Source organism: Schistocerca nitens, chromosome 5, assembly GCF_023898315.1.
Source record: "Schistocerca nitens isolate TAMUIC-IGC-003100 chromosome 5, iqSchNite1.1, whole genome shotgun sequence".
NCBI lineage: Eukaryota > Metazoa > Arthropoda > Insecta > Orthoptera > Acrididae > Schistocerca > Schistocerca nitens.
In genome coordinates, this window is record NC_064618.1 from 307,786,711 (window position 1) to 307,809,654 (window position 22,944).

The following is a 22,944-nucleotide window of genomic DNA, read 5'->3' on the forward strand; positions in this document are numbered from 1 at the left end:
CACACAGGATCGTGGGACGGCTGGCTGAGGCAGGTGGCAAGGCAAGCGTTTTGATGTGCCAGCTGCGTCTTACAAGATCAACAACCTCATACTCTTCGCTGCCAAGACGTGGTCACATGCTACACCAGGAAATACAATGTTCAGGAAGTAAATAAGAAACAACTGTTTTACAAGAAATTGCATATTAAATTTATTGGGCCTCTGTAGCTTGACATTTTCTTTTCATTAGAAGATAGGAAATATCAGGCGTCAAAGTGTTCGCAACGTTAATGTGGAGGATGGCCTTCATTGTTGCATCCTGAAGAAACGATCGTTCCTTACTTTTTACTCTTTTCATTGCTGAGAAAAGCTGTTCACAACAATTCGTAGATCCAAACATGCACATGATCTGAGCGGCATTGTTGTGAAGCTTGGGAAATGTTTTTTGCTGTAATAAACGATACCACCGTGACAAATCCAACGTGTTGTAGTACCTCTCTTTCAACAAAGTTGAATTTTTCAAATCAATAATCTCCAATTGAAGTGACGATGACAAGTCATTGGGGGAAACTGAAAAAGGAGTGCTGATCACGTTAAGTTCCATTTCCAAACTAGTGAGGTCTCGGCATCGTGTTTCAAACGACGTGATGAGCTGCTTTAACTTTGCTTGGTAATCGCCGAAAGTAGTACCTTCAGGTAGTTTTAAAGAAAAATGCGATTGAAGAACGTTAATGTCCATTGCGCATCTGCCTCTCAAATAAACGTAACTTTTCCATGAACGCTTTGATCTGGTAGTGCATGTCAACGATTACCTGCCCTTTGCCCTGCAATGACAGATTTAAATTATTCAGATGCATAGTTATGTCAGCTAGGAACGCCAGGTCTGATATCCATTACGCCAGGTCTGATATCCATTTTATGTCTTTCAGACAACGCATTTCTCCCCCTTTCATTTCGAGAAAAAGAGATATTTCCTCACGAATGGCAAAGAAAACATCAAGAAGTTTTCCCCGACTCAGCCAACAAACTGTACTGTGGTAAGGTATATCCCCATATTCTGCTTCCATATCTTTCAGGAATCCTTTGAATTGGCGATGATTCATACCGTGACGCCGCACAAAATTCACACACTTCACGACATCTTTCATTACGCCACTTTGCTCTACTGTTTCAGCACACAGTGCCTCTTGGTGAATAAAACAGTCAAGAGTCAAAATGTATTTCCCGAATTCGTCCCTGAGTTTATTTTTCAAACGAGAAGCAATAATGGAGCTTATCCCACAGAAAATTCATATTGTCCACTGATTCACAAACAGCTTCAAAAATGTCACGTCCTGTTGCGGTGTAATCGAGTGGTACCACATCCAAGAATTCTTCAGTTACTTGCAGCTCCATGTCGACACCAGGCACAAAGACTGCAAGCTGAGCACAGTCCGATATGTCAGTGCTTTCGTCAAGCGCTAGCGAAAATGCAACAAAGCTCTCCACCTTTTTCCTGAGCTGTGTCTCTAAGTCCGCTGCAATGTCCAGGATTCGACGACACATTGTTTGCTTCGACAGGCAAACCCCTTCAATTGCCTTCACCTCCGTTGGAAACAAACATTCTGCAACTGCTACCATGCACGATTTTACGAGTGGTCCCACCGAAAACGGCTTGCCACTCATTGCAATGATGTGAGCGATCCTGTAGCTTGCTCGAATTGCAGATTCAGTAGTGTTTTCTCCGCTCTCATTCACTGAAAATTATAAATGCATTACAGAACAAGAACTATGTTGCATGTTTTTATATCCTCCGTATTAGGAAACCGTTTTTAAACTTGCGTCTCCTGGTATGTCGTTCTTAAGCCTGGCCAGCAGTTCTCTGCGTGCAACACCTTCTACCTGATCGTAGTGCGCTGCGTGAAGACGTGTATAATGTCGTTGTATATTGTACCTCTTCGCAGAATTTAATACTTTGACATACAAGACACTGCGGACGACCACCCGTCTCAAAGAATAGAAAGGAATCCTCCTATTGGAGGTACAGGGCTCCTGCGGCTAGTCATAGCTGTCATTGAACACGGATTATTGCGTAAGTTGCGGTTGCATGCGGTCAGGGGGCAGTGAGTTCGCTTTCCCCCTCCACGCGGGCTCCGAGCTGCCGCAGTGAGCGCTCCGGAGCGCTCCGGCTCCCTGGAGCTCGGTTGGAACAGCCTGGTATAGGCAATGTAAGCATTACCATTTAAATGTAGTGTTGGAAAAGTAGCTACACAACTTTGTTAGCTTCTGGTGGAGGAGGAAGCACTCAGTAAATAAATGTTACAAACAAAAAATGAAAAAAATCAGACATTGTATTTTTAATTTAGACAATTCACAAATAAAAAGTAATGTATCACTTACTCTTTGTTTGAAAATGCCAAATAATAGTGGCATGGATTGGAGATACAGTCAAATTAATATTTCTATCTTTCAACTCGATGTCAAGATTTACTGCACCCAAATGTGGCTTCCAGCAGAGAGTTCTGTTACCCTATAACAACAATTGTTAATGAACAATGGATCTTAAGAATGTGGTTTTTGATTAATAATCACAAAAAAGTAATTGCATAAGTAAAACGTACTGAAAACTAGTCATTATATTATTTGTTGCTCTTAAATGGGTTTCAGAAATCATAAAACACAAAGAACAATACCAGGAAGTTGTATAAAACTTTCAAAGTCTCCAAATGCACCCACCACCTATAGCCCTAAACAACACAGAAAATTGTGAAATATTAGCAAACTATTTCAATAAGCTGTTAAATTGTGAGGAACCAAGAGCAAACTTTCCAGAACAAAATCCAGGATACACTCATATGAACTCAGAACCACCCAGCATGGATGAAATCCAAAATATCATTAAAGATCTGAAAAATGACAAGGCCCCCTGGGGAAGACTCTGTAACAGCTGAAATGTGGAAAACTGCAGGTGAGGGAACAGTCAAGAAGCGACATGGATCATTCAAAAAATCTGGAAACATGAGCTATACCAGAAGATCAGAAAACAGCATTAATTCACCCAGTCCACAAAAAAGGCACTAACAATTACAGAACAACATCCCACCTTCTAGTGGCTTACAAAATACTTTCAAAATCATTACAAAACAGTCTGGAAAGCAAACTGGATCAGCGATTAGGAGAGTACCAAGGAGGGTTTAGAAAAGGATGATCCTGTGAGGAACATATTTTAAGTCTGAAATTCATGCTCAGGTATAGAAGGATGAGATCTAAAAGCATTTACACAACATTTGTAGCCTTAAAAAGAGCATATGATTCAATTGACAGGAAAACATTATTCAACACCTTAAGAGAGCTTAGAGCTGACACACTAACAAATACAAAATTAAATTTCTAGACGACACCTCCACGGTTTTTGAGATCAAAACTGGTGTCAGGCAGGGAGATGCTGTTCAATTGTGTGTTGGAAAAGGTAATCAGGGAATGGACGAAACAAACAGAAGACGAAGGAATCAGAAGAATCACAATTGGGAGAAAAGAGGATAATCTGAGTTTTGATTGTTTGGCTGTCACAGATGATCTTTCCATCTTTGCTGAATCTGCAGTTAATGCAACAATGCAGACAAATCTCTAGAAGAGAACAGCTTCAAAAGCAGGCCTACACCTATCTTTTGAGTACATCTGAGTACATGACAGATGTGAACGAGGCACTGAAATATATGGAAACTGATTATGGCACACTAAAAAAGGCTACACAATTTAGATACCTAGGTGAAGTAATTCAACCAAGCACTTTAGACAAAGAAGCTGAACTGGCAAGGGGAAGGAAAATGGAGGTGGCTTTTTGACTAACAAAAACCTGTATAACAAGAAATCTATTTCCCTAAATGCAAAACTTCAGCACTACAATACTTTCATAAAACCAGAATGCCTTTATGCATCAGAATGCATTTTGTTAAATACAGCCAAACAATCAAGTGAAATAGAAGACTAGGAAAGGAAGATAATCAGGAAAATTTTGGGACCAAGATACGAGACTGGGAAATGGAAATTAAGTAGTAATAAAGAAGTTTATGAAAAAATAGAACAAATATCAGACACGTTAAGGAAGAGTAGAGTAGCATTCTATGGACACCTAAAATGGCTAGATTAAAACAGGATTGGGCATCGAAAACCAGTCCTGAGAATCGATATGTCATCACTACAGTAAGTGGATAGTCATTAGGGTAAACTTCTGGTTCTGGATGAATGGTATGACGCTGACAAAGTGCATAACACATGACTTTGGGGTCGAAAACTGGAAATCGTGGGCTGTAGCCCACGACTGCACCTTGTGGATGGCTCCCTGTAGGTGACGCTCAGCAATACCAGTACTGGTGGAGCAGTACAAAATGCAGACATCGTCTGTATACAGAGAAGGTGAGACGGATGGCCTTACAGCTGCTGCTAGACCATTAATGGCCACTAAAAATAGAGACACACTCAATACAGAGCCCTGCAGGACCCCTTTCTCCTGGATGTGGGGGGAACTATGGGAGGCACCAACTTGGACAAGGAAAGTACGGAGCGACAGGAAGTTTTGAATAAAAATCGGGAGCGGGCCTCTGAGACCCCACTCGTATAATGTGGCAAGGATTTAATGTCGCCAGGTCATGTCATATGCTTTTCATAAATCAAAAAAGACGGCAACCAGGGGAAAACATCTGGAAAAGGCTGTGCGGATAGCAGACTCGAGGGACACAAGATTATCAGTGGTAGAGCGACCCCTGCAGAAGCTGACCTGACATGGAGCCAGTAGACCACGTGACTCCAGGACCCAACCCAACCGTCGACACACCATACGTTCCAGCAGCTTACAAAGAATGCTGGTGGGGCTGATAGCTATCCACATCAAGCGGGTTTTTACTGCGTTTGAGCACCGGAATGATGGTGCTCTCCCACCATTGGGATGGGAAGACGCCATCACACCAGATCCAGTTGAAGATGACAACCAGATGTTGCTTGTAGTCAGATGAGAGATGTTTAATCACCTGACTGTGGATTCGATCTGACCCAGGAGCTGTATCGGGGCAATGTGCAAGGGCACTGAGGAGCTCCCATTCTGTTAAAGGATTCACTGTGGTGTGTAGTGAATGAGAGGACTTTATCTTCCAGCCACCATTTGAGAGTGCGAAAGCTGGGGGGTAATTCTCTGATGCATAGGCTCGAGCATAGTGCTCAGCAAAGTGCTTGGCAATCGTGTTTGCGTCGGTAGATATGCCATTTACATTAACACCAGGAACACCTGTTGGGGTCTAGTACCCAAAAACACGTTTGATCTTTGCCCAGACTTGGAAAGGTGACGTATGGCACCCAATGGTCGAGATATATCTCTCCCAACATTCCTGTTTCCGTCATTTGATAAGTTGGCGAGCGTGGGCATGGAGCCGTTTAAAGGCTATGAGGCGCTACAGGGAAGGGTGCCACTTATGCTGATGTAGAGCTCACTGACGCTCCTTAATTGCTTCAGCGACTGCCTGCGACCACCAAGGGACTGCCATTTATCAGGGGCACCCTAGAGAGCAAGGAAATGATTGTTGCAGTCACCTGCTCAACCAGCACATTGATGTTCCCATGTGGAGGAGATTCAATGGTGACAGCAGAGGTGAAAATTTCCCAGTCTGCTTTGTTTAAAGCCCATCTGGGCAGGCGTCCGTGGGCTGATGCTGGGGCAGTGACAGGAGATGGGGATGTGGTCACTACCACACACATCGTCATGTGCTCTCCAGTGGATAGATGGGAGAAGTCTTAGGCTGCAAATTGATAAATCAATGGCCAAGTCACTACCATGAGCCACACTGAAATGTGTGGCGGCCCCAGTATATAAGAGGCACAGGTCGAACTGAGACAGTAAAGTTTCGACATCTCTGCCTCGGCCAGTAAGCTGGTGCCACCCCACAAGGGGTTACGGGAGTTAAAATCTCCAAAAAGTAGGAAAGGTTTAGGGAGTTGATAAATCAGTGCAGTTAATACATTCAGGGATATTACACCATCTCGAGGAAGATATACATTGCAGATGTTGTCCTTATTCTGACAGCCACAGCTTCAAGAGGGGTTTGAAGGGGCACAGGTTCACTACAGACTGAATTAAGGACATAAGCGCAAATTCCACCAGACACTTGATTAAAGTTGCTACGGTTCCTGTAATATCGCCTATAGTCACAGAGGGCAGGAGTCAGTATTCCTGGGACTGGGTTTCCTGGAGTGCAATGCAGAAAGCAGGTGTAAAGCTTAACAGTTTTCATAGCTCAGCAAGACGATGGAAAAAACCGCTGCAATTCCACTGGAAGATGACGTCATCATGAGACTGGGAAGGCATGGAACATTCGATGAAGCAGTTTATGCCTCAGGATCACCTGCTGCCACCGACTTTTGCCTGAGCAGTCTATATCCATTGTGTCTGAGGGTCTGGCGAGATCTAGGTCCTCAGTGGACACCAGAATCTCCACCTCATCTGCAGACGCAGAGCTTGTAGGTAGCAGTAGTGTGAGTGCCACCACAACTTACACCTAAACATGACAAAGCACAAGCAGAAAAAATATTACAGTAAAGACAGCAATGCAGATAAGGGAAATATATGTGTACGCTTACAGTAGCATGTGTGCATCTGTGATCATCAAACTACGCAGTGCCAGCACGAGGTCTTGGGGACCTTCGTTTTGGATTTCTCTCACTGCACCTTGGGTTTCCCTGACTGGGAGGACTCTATTGATTCCGCCTCTGGGAATGAGGATGAGCATGAAGCCCTACAACAAGCTGCTTTTGGGCTTTTCAGCCACTGGCGGGTGTCATCTTACCCACTAGCAGAAATCTGGGAAGGGAGTGACTGAAGGAACCCCTTCCTAGCGAGAGGAGCCAAAGAAGACTTACGCTTCTCCAGCTCAGAAGTGGGTACTGATATCTCCGATGGCTGGGGGGAGAGGGGGGTTGCTCCCAAAGTAGGTGGTGAGGGAGCAACAGGGAGGGAAGTGCCCCCCTCCATCAAGGGGGCAGGTGTAGCCTTCTGGTTCTGAGAGGTGAAAGGAATGTGAGGAACTGAAGGGGGGACAACTGTTCTCATAGTGGCGGTGCAAGAGGTCATAGACACGGATGTAGGTGCTCAAATTTCCTCTTAGCCTCAGTGTAGGTCAGTCAGTCCAGGGTCTTATATTCCATGATTTTCCTCTCTTTCTGTAAAATCCTGCAGTCTTGCAAGCAAGGTGAATGATGCTCTCCTCAGTTGACGAAGATGGGAGACGAGCCACATGGAGTATTGAAATGTGATGGACGGGAGGGATATATGGCTTGAAGTCACAGTAGTAGACCATCACCTTGACCTTCTCGGGCAATGTGTCATCCTCGAAGGCCAAGATGAAAGTACCAGTGGCAACCTGATTATCCCTCGGACCCCGATGGACGCGCCAGACGAATTGAGCACCTCGCCACTCTAAATTGGCATGCCGTTCATCGTCAGACTGCAATAGAATGTCCCTGTGGAATATAATACCTTGGACCATATTTAAGCTCTTATGGGACGTGATGGTACCAGAAACATCCCCCAATTTGTCACAAGTGACTAATGCCCGTGACTGGGCAGAGGATGCTGTTTTTATCAAGACTGACCCAGAGCGAATTTCGGACAAGCCCTCCACCTCCCCAAACTTGTCCTCCAAATGCTCCACAAAAAACTGAGGCTTTTCTGGTCATGAAAAATTCCCCATCAACTCTCATACAATGAGATACCGGGGCGAATAAGCTGCACTGCCATCCTTAGCCTGGTGTTCTTCCCATGGTGTGGCCAGGAAGGGGAATGATTTGGGGTCATATTTCTTAGCACTGAAGTTGGACTTTACCCACTTAGAGGCTGCTGGCGGCGGACCACCAGCAAGAGATGATGTACTACGCTTCGTGGCATGTCACCTGCCCTGATGCCACCCACTCCGACCAGGGGCCCTCCCCATGGGCGCCATCCAGCCTCAGCAAGGGCCACCAGGCAGGATGGCCATTGCCGGGAGTCCCAATGTCCCAGGGTGACGGGCATCTACTCCTTGGCATACGTGGGGAGTTAATGGCACAGGCATTAGCAGAGTGGTCCCTGTGTGGTCAGGGGGCTACAACCAATAGGGTACATGGTGGCCCCACGACAATGGACTGGCTGCCATGCTGGAAATGAGGTGCTAAGAAGTCCATGGTCACTGTTGGCGCAGAAAGCGACACTGCATAGTACATGATGGAAAACGCACCCAGGCAGGTGTCCTCGCCAAAGAGATGGAGAATGAGCAGGACTGCAATGCAACGACGAGAAAGTGGGCTAAAGATCTCAATGCACAATGGACACAATACACCATGTAAGGCAACCTTCTCCAATTGGCTGGCTTGTCAGGAAAATTTGTGGAGGTCAAACCCAATAGGGGACCATCACATAAAGGCTGAAACGTGTGAGACTCCTTTTAGTCACTTCTTACGACAGGCAGAAATACCTGGGGCCTATTCCTACCCCGAGGCCCACAGAGGGATATACAAGTGTGACCTTCTGTGCTTTGTTAATACTTTAAATCTAATAACTATTAATTACGAGTTTTTTCTGTGTGTTAAATATGTGTATATGTACAGTTAAAGAAAACAATATTTGTGTGGTGTGATGTGATACTATCCATTAGTAGTAGTAGTAGTAGTAGTAGTGGTGGTGATAATAATAATAATAATGTAGGAAAAGACAGATTGCTACTTACTGCAAAGAGGACATGTCAAGCAGCAAACAGACACAATTACAAGACACTTACTTACAGCTTTTGGCCACAACCTTCATCACACCATTCACAAACACAAGCAAGCACTCCAACTCCACACTCAACTGCTAACTCCAGCACCTCAGGCCGGAATGCAACTATCATGTGGGATGCAAGAAATATTATGGAGTAGGAGGAAGAGGGGAAGGGCAACGCATAGCAGTGTACAGCTGGGAAGAGGGACAAATGCTGTCTGGTGGAATGTGCAAGGACTAGACCGCCAACAGATCAGGAGGGTGTGGGGCAGGGAGGTGGAGGGGGGGGGGGGAAGAAAAAAAAAAAAAAGAGCAAAAAGAGGAAGGGAGCAGGGAAAGACAGGCAGATGCATTGGCAGCGGGCTGCAAATAAACAGGTTGGGAGATGAGATTGGGGAGGAGATGATAGGACAGAGGAGGTGGAAACTGTTGGGTGGAGGGTGTGGTGCAGTAAGTTGAGGTCGGATAATTATGGGAGCAGAGAATGTGTTGTAAGGATAATCCCATCTGCAGTTCAGAAAAGGTGGTGCTGGAGCAAAGGATTCAGATGGCTCAGGTAGTGAAGCAGCCATTGAAATTAAGTTTGTTATGTTCAGCCACATGTTATGCCACAGGGTAGTCTAATTTGCTCTTGGAGATGGCCGTTCATCCTGGGTGTCAGCTGGTTGGTAGTCACACCAACATAAAAAGCTGTGAAATGACTGCAGCAGAGATGGTAAATGAAACGTTTGCTTTCACAGATGGCCTGGCCCCTGATGGGACCTATGACACAACTGGAGCAGGAAGTGCTGGGTGAGTAGATGGAGCAGGTTTTGCACCCGGGTCTTTGACAGGGATATGATCCTTGTGGCAAGGTGTGGGGTTGGGAGTGGTATACAGATGGACTAGGATGTTGCAGAGGTTGGGTGGGCAAGTGAACACCACTTTAAAAGGGGTGAGAAGTATCTTGGGTAGGATGTCCCTCATTTCAGGGTATGATGATAGGTAATGAAACCCCTGGTGAAGGATGTGGTTCAGTTATTCCAGTCCGGGATGGTACTGGGTGATGAAGGGTTATGGCTGTTCCTTGGGGATGGTGGGAGGACTGGGGGTGTGATGGGAAATGGCATAGGGGATCTGTTTGCAGACTAGGTGTAGGGGATCGTGCCTGTCTGTGAAGGCCCTGGTGAGATCCATAGCTACTTCTCATTTGAAGGGAAGGTACAAAAACAAATCTGTGGCACAGCCATAGGCACTCGCATGGCACCCTCCTATGCCAGTCTTTTAATGGGACATCTAGAGGAGATCTTCCTAGCATCCAAAAACATCAAACCCCTCGTATGGTTCAGGTTCATTGATGATATCGTCATGACCTGGACTCAGGGCTACGATACCCTATCTTCACTCCTTCACAACCTCAACACCTTCTCTCTCATCCACTTCATGTGGTTCTCCTCAACCCAGCATGCCACCTTCCTAGATGTTGACCACCTCTTCTCTGATGGCTCCATCCACACCTCTGTTCACATTAAATCCACCAATCACCAACAATACCTGCATTTTGACAGCTGTCATCCCTTTCGCACCAAAAACTCCATCTCATACAACCTGGCCTGGCCAAAATCTCCCTTGCCTAGTATGCCAGCTGTGAAGACAACAATGTCATTTATCAACTTTGCTGCAGTCACTGCACAGCTTTTTATATTGGTATGACTGCCAACCAGCTGTCCACTAGGATGAACGGCCACTGCCAAACTGTGGCCAAGATAAAATTAGAACACCCAGTGGCACAACGTGCAGCTGAACATAACACACTTGATTTCAAGGACTGCTTCACTGCTTGAGCCACCTGGATACTTTCTCTGCCACCATCAGCTTTTCTGAACTGTACAGATGGGAGTTATCCATACAACACATTCTATGCTCCTGTAATTATCCTGGCCTCAACCTACAGTAGCATACTGTCCCCACACCCACCACCCAATAGTTTCCACCCCTCTGTCCTACCATCTCCTCCCCATTCTCAACTCCCACCCTTTTTATTTGCAGCCCTCTGCCAATGCATCTCCCCGTCTTTCCCTAGTCCTCTCCTATTTTTCCCCACCTCCCTGCACTTCAAACTCCTGACACTGCATCTGTTGGCAATCTAGTCCCTGCACACCTCACCAGTCAGTGTTCGTCTCCCCCTACCAGTACATTACTTATCCCTTCCCCTTCCTCGGTCCCTCCATATTTTGCTTGCATCCGACGTGACAGTTGCATTCCGGCCCGAGATGCTGGAGTTGGCGGTCGTATGTATGGGAGGTGTGCTTACTTGTGTGTATGAATGATGTCTCTCTCTCTCTCTTACTGACGAAGGCTTTGGCTGAAAGCTTTATGTAAGTGTTTTCTAATTGTGCCTGTCTGCAGCTTGACGTGTCTCCTTTATGGTAAGTAGGAATCTGTCTTTTCCTACATTATTGATATTCCTACTGGGAAATTCTGTTGTTTGATTTAATAATAATAATAATAATAATAATAACAATAACGATTTTACAGCGAACTGTGAGTGGATACACAAACCAGAATTTTAACGTAGTTGCTCTGATGTGGCCCAAATGGTCCAACTGACATATATAGATGCAGCAAGTCCATAACACAGTTCAGAATGGAATGCAGTACAGGGAGAGCAAAATATATAAACGAACAGGGGAATTAGCCCTGAAGATAAGATCCTGGAGATAAACCAGAAAAATGCACGTGGGAAGTAAACACAAGAAAAGCATAAATTAAAATGTAAGATGACTGTATAGATGTGTGAAAAACTTTTGATGAAGAGTATAAATAACAACTATACATGGAATGAAAAAAAAGATATCCACTCATTGTCCAGTAGAGGTGTTGAGCAGGAGTAAGACTAGAGCACTACATTCACGAGGCGAAGCTGAGTGAGTGTCAATCATTCCCTGACACTTGTTATTCACATGGTTTGGTCTCACTCACTTTCAAGTGGTTGAATACTCATCAAATGTAAGCTAACAGCCATGTGGTGCTAAGGAAACATGATGGTTAGCTACATCACAATGCAGCACAGAGTATATGGAAGGGCATGGAGCCGTGCACAGTCTATGCACATTCACATGATTATGCAAACTGTGCTTGTGGCTGTATGATTAGGCATGGTAGTGTCAATCATCAACTGTGTGAAGTTTATTCACCATCTCTCACATACACCACAGGTGGATCAGGCAAGTGCTTGCATGCTCAAAATCAGACTTCAGGGCCAAGTCATTGTACTTGTACATACATGTAAACTATTCTTCATATACATATTTGTAAGCTGAGCTATTCCTACCTGCACACAATTGTTTATGTTCTTATTGAGTATACTGTTAATGATACACTATAATGTTAATGATTATCTTTGCTCATGCCCCTGTTTTTATTTTATGTAAGTTCTGCAAATGAACAGACATTGATGAGATGATGCAGATTACAAAATGCACACGACTCCCACCTTAGAATATTGCTCCAATGCGTGGTACACATGCCAAATATTAATGGACAGAGGATACTGAACATATACAAAGGCAGGCACCATAAATGACCACAGGTTTGTTTGACTTGCAGGAAAGCATAAGAATATTGCTGAAAACCTGAATTGAAGATAAATGCCAGTTATCCCATGAATGCTACCAAGTGTCAAGGACCAATAAGAAATGGCAAATCTTGGAACATACATATGCCCCTGATGTACAGCCTACATAGGAATATGTGGAAGGAGCAGGAAGAAAACCTAATTGGTGAGGCCAGTGTAGCTGGTTTTGTGGAACTTAGGAAGCAGGTAAAACATGTTGAAATGAAAGCTTATTGGAGTGGAAATGGGGAAGATGAAGTCAACTTGTTTTGGAATGGACATAACGTTTAGAGGACCTGATGGAGGTCATGCTGGATTTGTAGCATAGGCCTTTAGCAATAACGTTTATATGCAGTGGTGTCAGAAATTTGGTGGAAACCCTTAGCCACAGTGTCACTAGATTTACCATCACAGTGATGGAGCCCCCATCCCAAAAACTGAGTAGTACAGTTAAGGCTGACTAAATCAGTAATCATGTAACAAGAAGATGATGTATGTAATATTCAGGAAAGTTGTCATTAACAAAGGTTTTGACTATGTCAGAATGATGAATTGAACTTTTAAATAATTCCTTTAATCCTTTACAATCAATGAAACACAGGGAGTGAAAGAGGGAGTAGGAAAATGAGAGAAGATTTGTGCAGTTTTCAACAACTGACTTTATGTATCGCTAAAAATTTTCACAGCATGGATACTAAATGTCAGCAATTCTAAAAAAGAGTAAAACAAATGTCCCCATAAGAAATCTGCAAACTAAATGATAACATCAGTAATTTAATTTATACTGTTGAGCTACGGTATGTTGTCTACTCTGGGAAAAAGATACTGCCTAGCATTTGTGTTAGAACTTCATCAACAAGGGATGTATGTATGCACATAGTACAACAACTTAAATTTGTATTCTAATAAGCTGAAGAGTGTACACTCTTTACCATCAATACATAGTCTTAAGCAAGTTTTCTCCTTCAGTCAGCATTAGCTGGAATTTCATGACATGAGGGCAAGTCCTATTTAAAGTTTACCAAAAATATGGAGCAGAGCATAGAAATAATTCATGCAAAGAAAAGAGTCACTATACAAATAGACAATTAGAAGAAAGGTGATAAAGAACGTTGCTATACTAACCTTCAGTGTTTCAAAGGCTTTTGTATAAACGTCAAGGTGTTCCTTTATAAAGGGTGGCAGCTCTAATGTGTCACCCTTAAATGGTGGCCAAAACTGTGCTGAGAGGACCATAGCACACACTGGAAACTTCTGTAAACATAATTTTAAATGGTAATTGAACACCAATTTTACAGAACTGATGTTGTTAAACGCCCACTCAATATCATATGAAAGAAACTAACCTGTTGTTCAAGACTGAAGTTAGGATCAGAATGCAAGTGTGCATTTATTCGCTTTGAGTCATACACATCTTTCAGCATTACTTCACAGTAATGTAACTGAGCTTCACCAAACCTGTTGATACATGAGAACAGGCATCATAATGAAGACTAATTAAGTGAATCATTCTGAGAAAAAAATGAAGGAAACAAAAACAACACTATTGCTACATACTTTCACTACAGAGACTTTTACTGGGTGCAATGGTCATTTGTAGGAAGATCTTTACTTTGCAAGTCACTGTACAGTGCTTGACAGAGGGTATGTTGTACCAATGTTAGCCACGCCCTGTTTTTTCTTCCATTTGAATTTAAAATGAGAGAAAATTTACTGTCTGTGTGCCTCAATAAAAGTTCTAACCTCTTTTATAGCATTTGAATGGTCCCTTCATTAGATATACAATGAAAGCAATAGAATGGTTACCAATATACCTCAAATGCCAGTTCTCTTTCCACCAAGTTAGAAAACTGTGTAAGTTGTTCAGTATTTTCTTACAACCATCTAGTAATGATACTTTTCTGAGGGCAACAACAACAATAACATCATCAGCAAAGAATATTATTCACAGACTACCAGATAAATTGTTCATCTGCATTGATAACATTTCTGGTCTTACCACATTTCCTTGAGAAACATCTGATGTTACTTTCATTTTCATTCAAAATTTACCATGTAGGCACAACATAATGGATTCAGCCAGTAAATGACGTGTTGGTGTCAAATGGCTTTCAGAAATCTACACAACATGAAACCTATCTCGTCAACTTGTAATGAAACTGGTGAGAAACTGGTGACTGACACAGTATCATTCTCTAGTGAAGAATTCGATATACTGTGCTTGTAAACCACACAATTAAATAAAACTTCTCATAACCAACATTTTTTTACATCTATATTTAATGAGGACATTATTAATGTGACATGTATCAATATGAAACGAATACACAAATGATCTTTGCTCATAAAAGAAGTGCATTCAAAACTGACGTAAATACTTTGTGTTTACCTATGTAATTGGTTACATTGGCTATTATTATTATAAATAGTATGAATTCTGATCCCCCCCATGAACCATGGACCTTGCCGTTGGTGGGGAGGCTTGCGTGCCTCAGCGATACAGATGGCCGTACCGTAGGTGCAACCACAACGGAGAGGTATCTGTTGAGAGGCCAGACAAACATGTGGTTCCTGAAGAGGGGCAGCAGCCTTTTCAGTAGTTGCAGGGGCAACAGTCTGGATGATTGACTGATCTGGCCTTGTAACATTAACCAAAATGGCCTTGCTGTGCTGGTACTGCGAACGGCTGAAAGCAAGGGGAAACTACAGCCGTAATTTTTCCCAAGGACATGCAGCTTTACTGTATGGTTAAATGATGATGGTGTCCTCTTGGGTAAAATATTCCGGAGGTAAAATAGTCCCCCATTCGGATCTCCGGGCGGAGACTACTCAAGAGGACGTCGTTATCAGGAGAAAGAAAACTGGCGTTCTCCGGATCGGAGCGTGGAATGTAAGATCCCTTAATTGGGCAGGTAGGTTAGAAATTTAAAAAGGGAAATGGATAGGTTAAAGTTAGATATAGTGGGAATTAGTGAAGTTCGGTGGCAGGAGGAACAAGACTTTTGGTCAGGTGATTACAGGGTTATAAATACAAAATCAAATAGGGGTAATGCAGGAGTAGGTTTAATAATGAATAAAAAAATAGGAGTGCGGGTTAGCTACTACAAACAGCATAGTTAACGCATTATTGTGGCCAAGATAGACACAAAGCCCATGCCTACTACAGTAGTACAAGTTTATATGCCAACTAGCTCTGCAGATGACAAAGAAATTGATGAAACATATGACGAGATAAAAGAAATTATTCAGGTAGTGAAGGAAGACGAAAATTTAATAGTCATGGGCGACTGGAATTCGTCAGTAGGAAAAGGGAGAGAAGGAAACATAGTAGGTGAATATGGATTGGGGGGAAGAAATGAAAGAGGAAGCCGCCTTGTAGAATTTTGCACAGAGCATAACTTAATCATAGGTAACACTTGGTTCAAGAATCATAAAAGAAGGTTGTATACCTGGAAGAATCCTGGAGATACTAAAAGGTATCAGATAGATTATATAATGGTAAGACAGAGATTTAGGAATCAGGTTTTAAATTGTAAGACATTTCCAGGGGCAGATGTGAATTCTGACCACAATCTATTGGTTATGACCTGCAGATTGAAACTGAAGAAACTGCAAAAAGGTGGGAATTTAAGGAGATGGGACCTGGATAAACTGAAAGAACCAGAGGTTGTAGAGAGTTTCAGGGAGAGCATAAGGGAACAATTGACAGGAATGGGGGAAAGAAATACAGTAGAAGAAGAATGGGTAGCTCTTAGGGATGAAGTAGTGAAGGCAGCAGAGGATCAAGTAGGTAAAAAAACGAGGGCTAATAGAAATCCTTGGGTAACAGAAGAAATATTGAATTTAATTGATGAAAGGAGAAAATATAAAAATGCAGTAAATGAAGCAGGCAAAAAGGAATACAAACGTCTCAAAAATGAGATCGACAGGAAGTGCAAAATGGCTAAGCAGGGATGGCTAGAGGACAAATGTAAGGATGCAGAGGCTTGTCTCGCTAGGGGTAAGATAGATAGTGCCTACAGGAAAATTAAAGAGACCTTTGGAGAGAAGAGAACCACTTGTATGAATATCAAGAGCTCAGATGGCAACCCAGTTCTAAGCAAAGAAGGGAAGGCAGAAAGGTGGAAGGAGTATATAGAGGGTTTATAAAAGGGCAATGTACTTGAGGACAATATTATGGAAATGGAAGAGGATGTAGATGAAGATGAAATGGGAGATACGATACAGCGTGAAGAGTTTGACTTGAGTCGAAACAAGGCCCCGGGAGTAGACAACATTCCATTAGAACTACTGATGGCCTTGGGAGAGCAAGTCATGACAAAACTCTACCATCTGGTGAGCAAGATGTATGAGACAGGCGAAATACCCTCAGACTTCAAGAAGAATATAATAATTCCAATCACAAAGAAAGCAGGTGTTGACAGATGTGAAAATTACCAAACTATCAGTTTAATAAGTCACAGCTGCAAAATACTAATGCGAATTCTTTACAGACGAGTGGAAAAACTGGTAGAAGCGGACCTCGGGGAAGATCAGTTTGGATTCCGTAGAAATGTTGGAACATGTGAGGCAATACTAACCTTACGACTTATCTTACAAGAAAGATTAAGAAAAGGCAAACCTACGTTTCTAGCATTTGTAGACTTAGAGAAAGCTTTTGACAACGTTAACTGGAATACTCTCTTTCAAATTCTGAATGTGGCAGGGGTAAAATACAGGAAGCAAAAGGCTATTTACAATTTGTACAGAAACCAGATGGCAGTTATAAGAGTCGAGGGGCATGAAAGGGAAGCAGTGGTTGGGAAAGGAGTGAGACAGGGTTGTAGCCTCTCCCCGATGTTATTCAATCTGTATATTGAGCAAGCAGTAAAGGAAACAAAAGAAAAATTCGGAGTAGGTATTAAAATTCATGGAGAATAAATAAAAACTTTGAGGTTCGCCGATGACATTGTAATTCTGTCAGAGACAGCAAAGGACTTGGAAGAGCAGTTGAACGGAATGGACAGTGTCTTGAAAGGAGGATATAAGACGAACATCAACAAAAGCAAAACGAGGATAATGGAACGTAGTCAAATTAAATCAGGTGATGCTGAGGGGATTAGATTAGGAAATGAGACACTTAAAGTAGTAAAGGAGTTTTGCTATTTAGGGAGTAAAATAACTGATGATGGTCGAAGTAGAGAGGATATAAAATGTAGACTGGCAACGGCAAGGAAATCGTTTCTGAAGAAGAGAAATTTGTTAACATCGAGTATAGATTTAAGTGTCAGGAAGTCGTTTCTGAAAGTATTTGTATGGAGTGTACCAATGTATGGAAGTGAAACATGGACGATAACCAGTCTGGACAAGAAGAGAATAGAAGCTTTCGAAATGTGGTGCTACAGAAGAATGCTGAAGATAAGGTGGGTAGATCACGTAACTAATGAGGAGGTATTGAATAGGATTGGGGAGATGAGAAGTTTGTGGCACAACTTGACTAGAAGAAGGGATCGGTTGGTAGGACATGTTTTGAGGCATCAAGGGATCACAAATTTAGCATTGGAGGGCAGCGTGGAGGGTAAAAATCGCAGAGGGAGACCAAGAGATGACTACACTAAGCAGATTCAGAAGGATGTAAGTTGCAGTAGGTACTGGGAGATGAAGGAGCTTGCACAGAATAGATTAGCATGGAGAGCTGCATCAAACCAGTCTCAGGACTGAAGACCACAACAACAAACAACAACAACAACATGAATACTGATTACTGAAATGTTTGGAAATAGTAAATTAAAAACGGGTTGTAAGCGAAAAGTTTTTCTGCTGAAATGTTAATATCGTAATCAATGCAATAACTTTATTATGTGATGTCTTTGAAGTCCTGATTTTGGCAGGTATAATTTATTGTTATGTTTGACTGTAAAGTCCTAAGTTTGAACTTGTGATGACTGGTTGTACTGTAAGAAGAATTGTATATAAAATATCAATAAAATGTGGAGAAATGGCTCTGAGCACTATGGGACTCAACATCTGAGGCCATCAGTCCCCTAGAACTTAGAACTACTTAAACCTAACTAGCCTAAGGACATCACACACATCCATGCCCAAGGCAGGATTCGAACCTGCGAGCATAGTGGTCGCGCGGTTCCAGACTGGAGCGCCTAGAACCGCTCGGCCACACCGGCCGGCAAAATGTGGAGAGTTCAAGTCGCAGCCTGCAATATTTCACTTAGACGACACACATAAAAATTCTTAAAACCTGGGAACAATTTTGGAAGTAGGAATATCGAACATCTTGGACTAGAACCTTGCCAGTGATGACATCAAGATGCAATGGCTCATGAGTGGAAGTTAAGTAAAGTATAGTCATTTCTAATAACATCAATTAATAGACGTTCAAATCATTTCTTATTTGTTGCCAAGATTGGCAAAATACACTGTAAACCAAATCACTGAAGATACTTGTGAGGGTTGCTGCCAGAGATGGTAGTCATATGGGCGTGTGGAGTGTGATTGCTTGAATGTGTGTGTGCGTGTGTGTTTTTCCTTTTTTGACAATTTGGCTGAAGGCTAATTTGTGTCTTTCTGTTGTGCCTGTCTGCAAGCTGGGATCTCTTTACTTCCTCTCTTGTTTTGCCATCTGCCTCCTTAAATTCATTTTATTTTCATTTTTGCCTAATTACATTTAACATGAATGAGTATAATCTGCAGTGCCATAAAAGAGAAATGTTGGCCTCAGTCTTAAGAAATATAGCACCAGATCTAATTTTGTGCTTAGTTTTGTGTGTGTAATCAATTTCCTGATTTATTTTGACTGTTCCTAGTTAATATATTTTATTATACGGTGAAATCAGTAATTGTTCTGTGACTTAGATTCTATTGTTGACTTATAAACAAATATACATTGTGTACTACTTATAAACATTTGGAAGAAGAACTACTAGGATTCTTTATGTATTTATTTGGCAAAGCCAACCCTTAATTATTTTCAAAATAATTACCAGGTTTGTCAAAAATATTGTTTGTATAACTATATCGTTAATTTCATCATTTAAACAATAATTCACCCTAACCCTTGTAGTAGAAGAAACTGTTAAAAAAGAAGGAAATTTTCTATATACTCAGTTAACTGAATGAGTTATGTTTTAATTGTAATTTTTGTAACTTAAACATCTAACAATGTATAGTTTCAGTGCCTATTATTGTGAGGATATATAAAGGCCCAATTTTTGGTCCTGAGACAGTCTCTCCACAGCTGATTTTCAGACAGGAAGTCTGTGTCAGTTAGAATAACAATAATGCATTAACTTAATGATTGGAATTAGTGTAACAAAAATAGGCCATGTGTTAAAACAATGACAGTGTCTGTTCAATTTATTTGAGAAATAGTGTCACACATACGTTATTATTCTGCAAGAACTGTGAAATGTGTGTTTATGTATTTACCGCTCATAGATGTTGAAAAGCAAACTATTGTGGCAGTAAGCTGATGTTTGCATGCAAACTATTAATGAGGCTTATCAAAAGTTAATCAATAGTGAACTGGCCATAAAACTGTGTAACATTGGGAGTTGTGAACAGTGAAAGTAAAGAACTGACACGCAACTGTGCAGCTGTCGGCATTTACAGTAGTCAGTGTTGAACTCCCATCCCCCATTTTTCAGCCAGTTTAACAATGCACTACATCAACACCGAGCACTATCAATGAAGAAATAAAGCAGGCGAACGTCACAATCTTTATAAGTAGCAATCTCTATTTTCCTTATATTGCTGATATTACAGCCTCGAGTTTCAATTGTCTAAAACTTACTAAACTGTAGTATTTGACTTGGTAAAATATGAAGATAGTTGGAAATAGACTCTACTATTTGTAAGGTATTGTTTGTGTTTAACAAAGGTGGTGATATTTTCCTGACCCAAAGGTGATCCTTTGAGAGAAACTTCTTTGTCCCCAGGAACATCAATTTTGGTTTGTTTAATATTTGCTCTGGTGTTCTACAAAAGATGGCTATTAGGAGTAATGGTCTGTAATTGTGTATATTAATTCCTTTCTCCCTTTTATAAATGGGAATGCTCTTCCCAGTAACAACGGACAATTCACAGTAAGAGAGACTCCTGATAATATAAGCTAGGAAAGGAGTTAATTCTGAAACATATTTAATGTAAAATCAATCAGGAATTCTGAAAGAACCTGGCGCCTTGTTTAGTTTGAGGAGTTTCGGTGAAATGATGATTGCAAGGACAGTCGCCCTGATAGTGAAAGTGACAATTTATGCTTTCAAAGAAGTTTTATTTTTCAACATAATCTCCTCTAATCTCAAAACATATCATACAGTGGCGTTATGCCATTACTCCCTCACCGTAGAGTTCCTCTGGAAGTTCTGCAGAGTACCCATCTACAGCCACAATGGCTTCTCAATTGCACAGAAAGTGCTGACCAGCGAGAAATTTCTTGATTTTTGAGAATAGATGGTAGTCTGAGGGAGACAAATATGAGGAATAGGGTGGATGTTCCAGCACTTCATAGTGCAAATCCTTCAATTTCCCCATTGCCAAGACACTTTTGTGGGCAGGTGCATTGTCCTGATGGAAGATGACATTTTTCTTCTCTAAGTCGGGTATGTTTTCAAAAATGCTTGCATCCCGTTTCATTAGAAGCTGCGAGAAGTATTCTCAAGTTACGGTTTCAGCCCCTTTTCAAGATTGTCAATCAACAAAATTCCTTTCACATCCCAAAACACCAATACCATGATCTTTCCCACTGATGGCACTGCCCTCATCTTCTTTGGAGCTGAAGAACTAGCTTCTATCCACTGCATACACTGCTGTTTTGGTTGGGGTGTATAGTGGCGAATCCATGTTCCATCCACTGTCACATAGTGATGCAAGGTGTCACTCCTGTTTTCCTTAAAGTGCACCAACCACTTTTTGGAAAGTGTATGCAAATGTGTTTTATGATCCGCAGTGAGCACACGTGACACCCATCTTGCACACAGCTTTCTCAAGTTCCATTCCTGGTGTATGATGTGACCAACACAGTCCTTATCCCAAGCGCATTAACAATTTCATGCTCCTTTATATGGCGATCTTCAAAAAACATATACACATGTTGTCAATGATTTCTGTTATATTTGCATTTTTTAGATGTCCTTCGCATGGACCATCTTGGGCACTTTCACAACCACACTTAAACTTGACCACCCATTTCTTCATGGTGTAAATTGAAGGCGAAGAGCCTCCCTACACGTTTCCAAGCCACAAATGAATTTTGGCCAGTGTTAAACGTTCTTTTACGAAGAATTCAGTCACTGCACAATACTTCAAACAGCATTTGTCTTTCAGTGTCACACATGAGTTTTCGAAGTACACAACTGATGGTGTGGTAGTATCCTCACAACAAATGTATTTTTGATTTCAGTCTTTATTATTTTGGCTTCTAGCTGTTATATTCAGTTTCAAAATACTTGATGTAATGTTCTTTTCATTCATTGGTTTTACACAGAGTCAGAACTTGCGTGACTCTTTGAAAGCTGTTTTGCCAAAATAAGTCTGTGGAAAATGTTATAGGCTATTTGTGTATGTCTTCTAAAGGCTGCATGAGTGGGTTTTTAGGTATTCCTATCAGTTTCCCAATTTTCTATCTTTCAGACAGAAGGTGATTTCTCTTTCCACAACATTCTCTCAACAGCATCATTAAAGCAAGGTGGGAATTTGTTGTTTTTCACTGCTTTACTCAGTATGTACTTATACAAAACATGACTATAATCTGTCTGAGTTTTGGCCACAATTCTTCTACTACATTTTTCAGATTTAAACTAAATGTTTTCATTTGAAAGAAGTCATTTCCAATTGAGGTTGTCACTTCGTTCAAAATACATTGCTACCAATGATTTTTTAATTTGAACATCACTACCAAGCAAGTCTAAGAAATTTGTAGTCTAAATAAAAATGTAAATAGACACAATAAAAAACACACAAACACACACACACACACAAATATCAAGCTTTCGCAACCCAGGGTTGCTTCATCAGGAAAGAGGGAAGGAGAAGGGAAGGACGAAAGGATGTGGGTTTTAAGGGAGAGGGTAAGGAGTCATTCCAATCCTGGGAGCGGAAAGACTTACCTTAGGGGGCACATGTGCCTGTATATTTGCGAATGGATATGTGTGTGTGTGTGTGTGTGTGTGTGTGTGTGTGTGTGTGTGTGTGTGTGTGTATACCTGTTCCTTTTTCCCCCTAAGGTAAGTCTTTCCGCTCCCAGGATTGGAATGACTCCTTACCCTCTCCCTTAAAACACACATCCTTTCGTCTTTCCCTCTCCTTCCCTCTTTCCTGATAAAGCAACTGTGGGTTGCGAAAGCTTGATATTTGTGTGTGTGTTTGTGTGCTTTTTATTGTGTCTATCTACCATCGCTTTCCCGTTTGGTAAGTCACAGCATCTTTTTTTAATATATTTTTCCCATGTGGAATGTTTCTTTCCATTATATTCAAATAAAAATGTAAGCATTATGATAAAGAAAATATAGAAACACCAAAAGCACCATACAATATTTACCCTGTAAGGGACATACATACATTATCTCAGAACTAGAACATAATATCCTGTCACAAAATGAGTACTGAAGCTATACACCAT

General features: G+C 41.7%; 1 protein-coding gene across 2 annotated transcripts in view; it reads right to left on the bottom strand.

The window, feature by feature from the left end:
* Nucleotides 1-22,944, bottom strand: part of LOC126259223 (anaphase-promoting complex subunit 2) — a 96,024-nt gene that overhangs the window by 7,220 nt on the left and 65,860 nt on the right. For both annotated transcript variants that reach the window (XM_049955835.1, XM_049955834.1), the window contains exons 9-11: nt 13,679-13,790; nt 13,458-13,586; nt 2,359-2,488 (exon numbers count right to left, since the gene is read on the bottom strand). In XM_049955835.1, the coding sequence (XP_049811792.1) occupies nt 2,359-2,488; nt 13,458-13,586; nt 13,679-13,790 (371 nt within the window). The remainder of the gene's footprint in view (nt 1-2,358; nt 2,489-13,457; nt 13,587-13,678; nt 13,791-22,944) is intronic.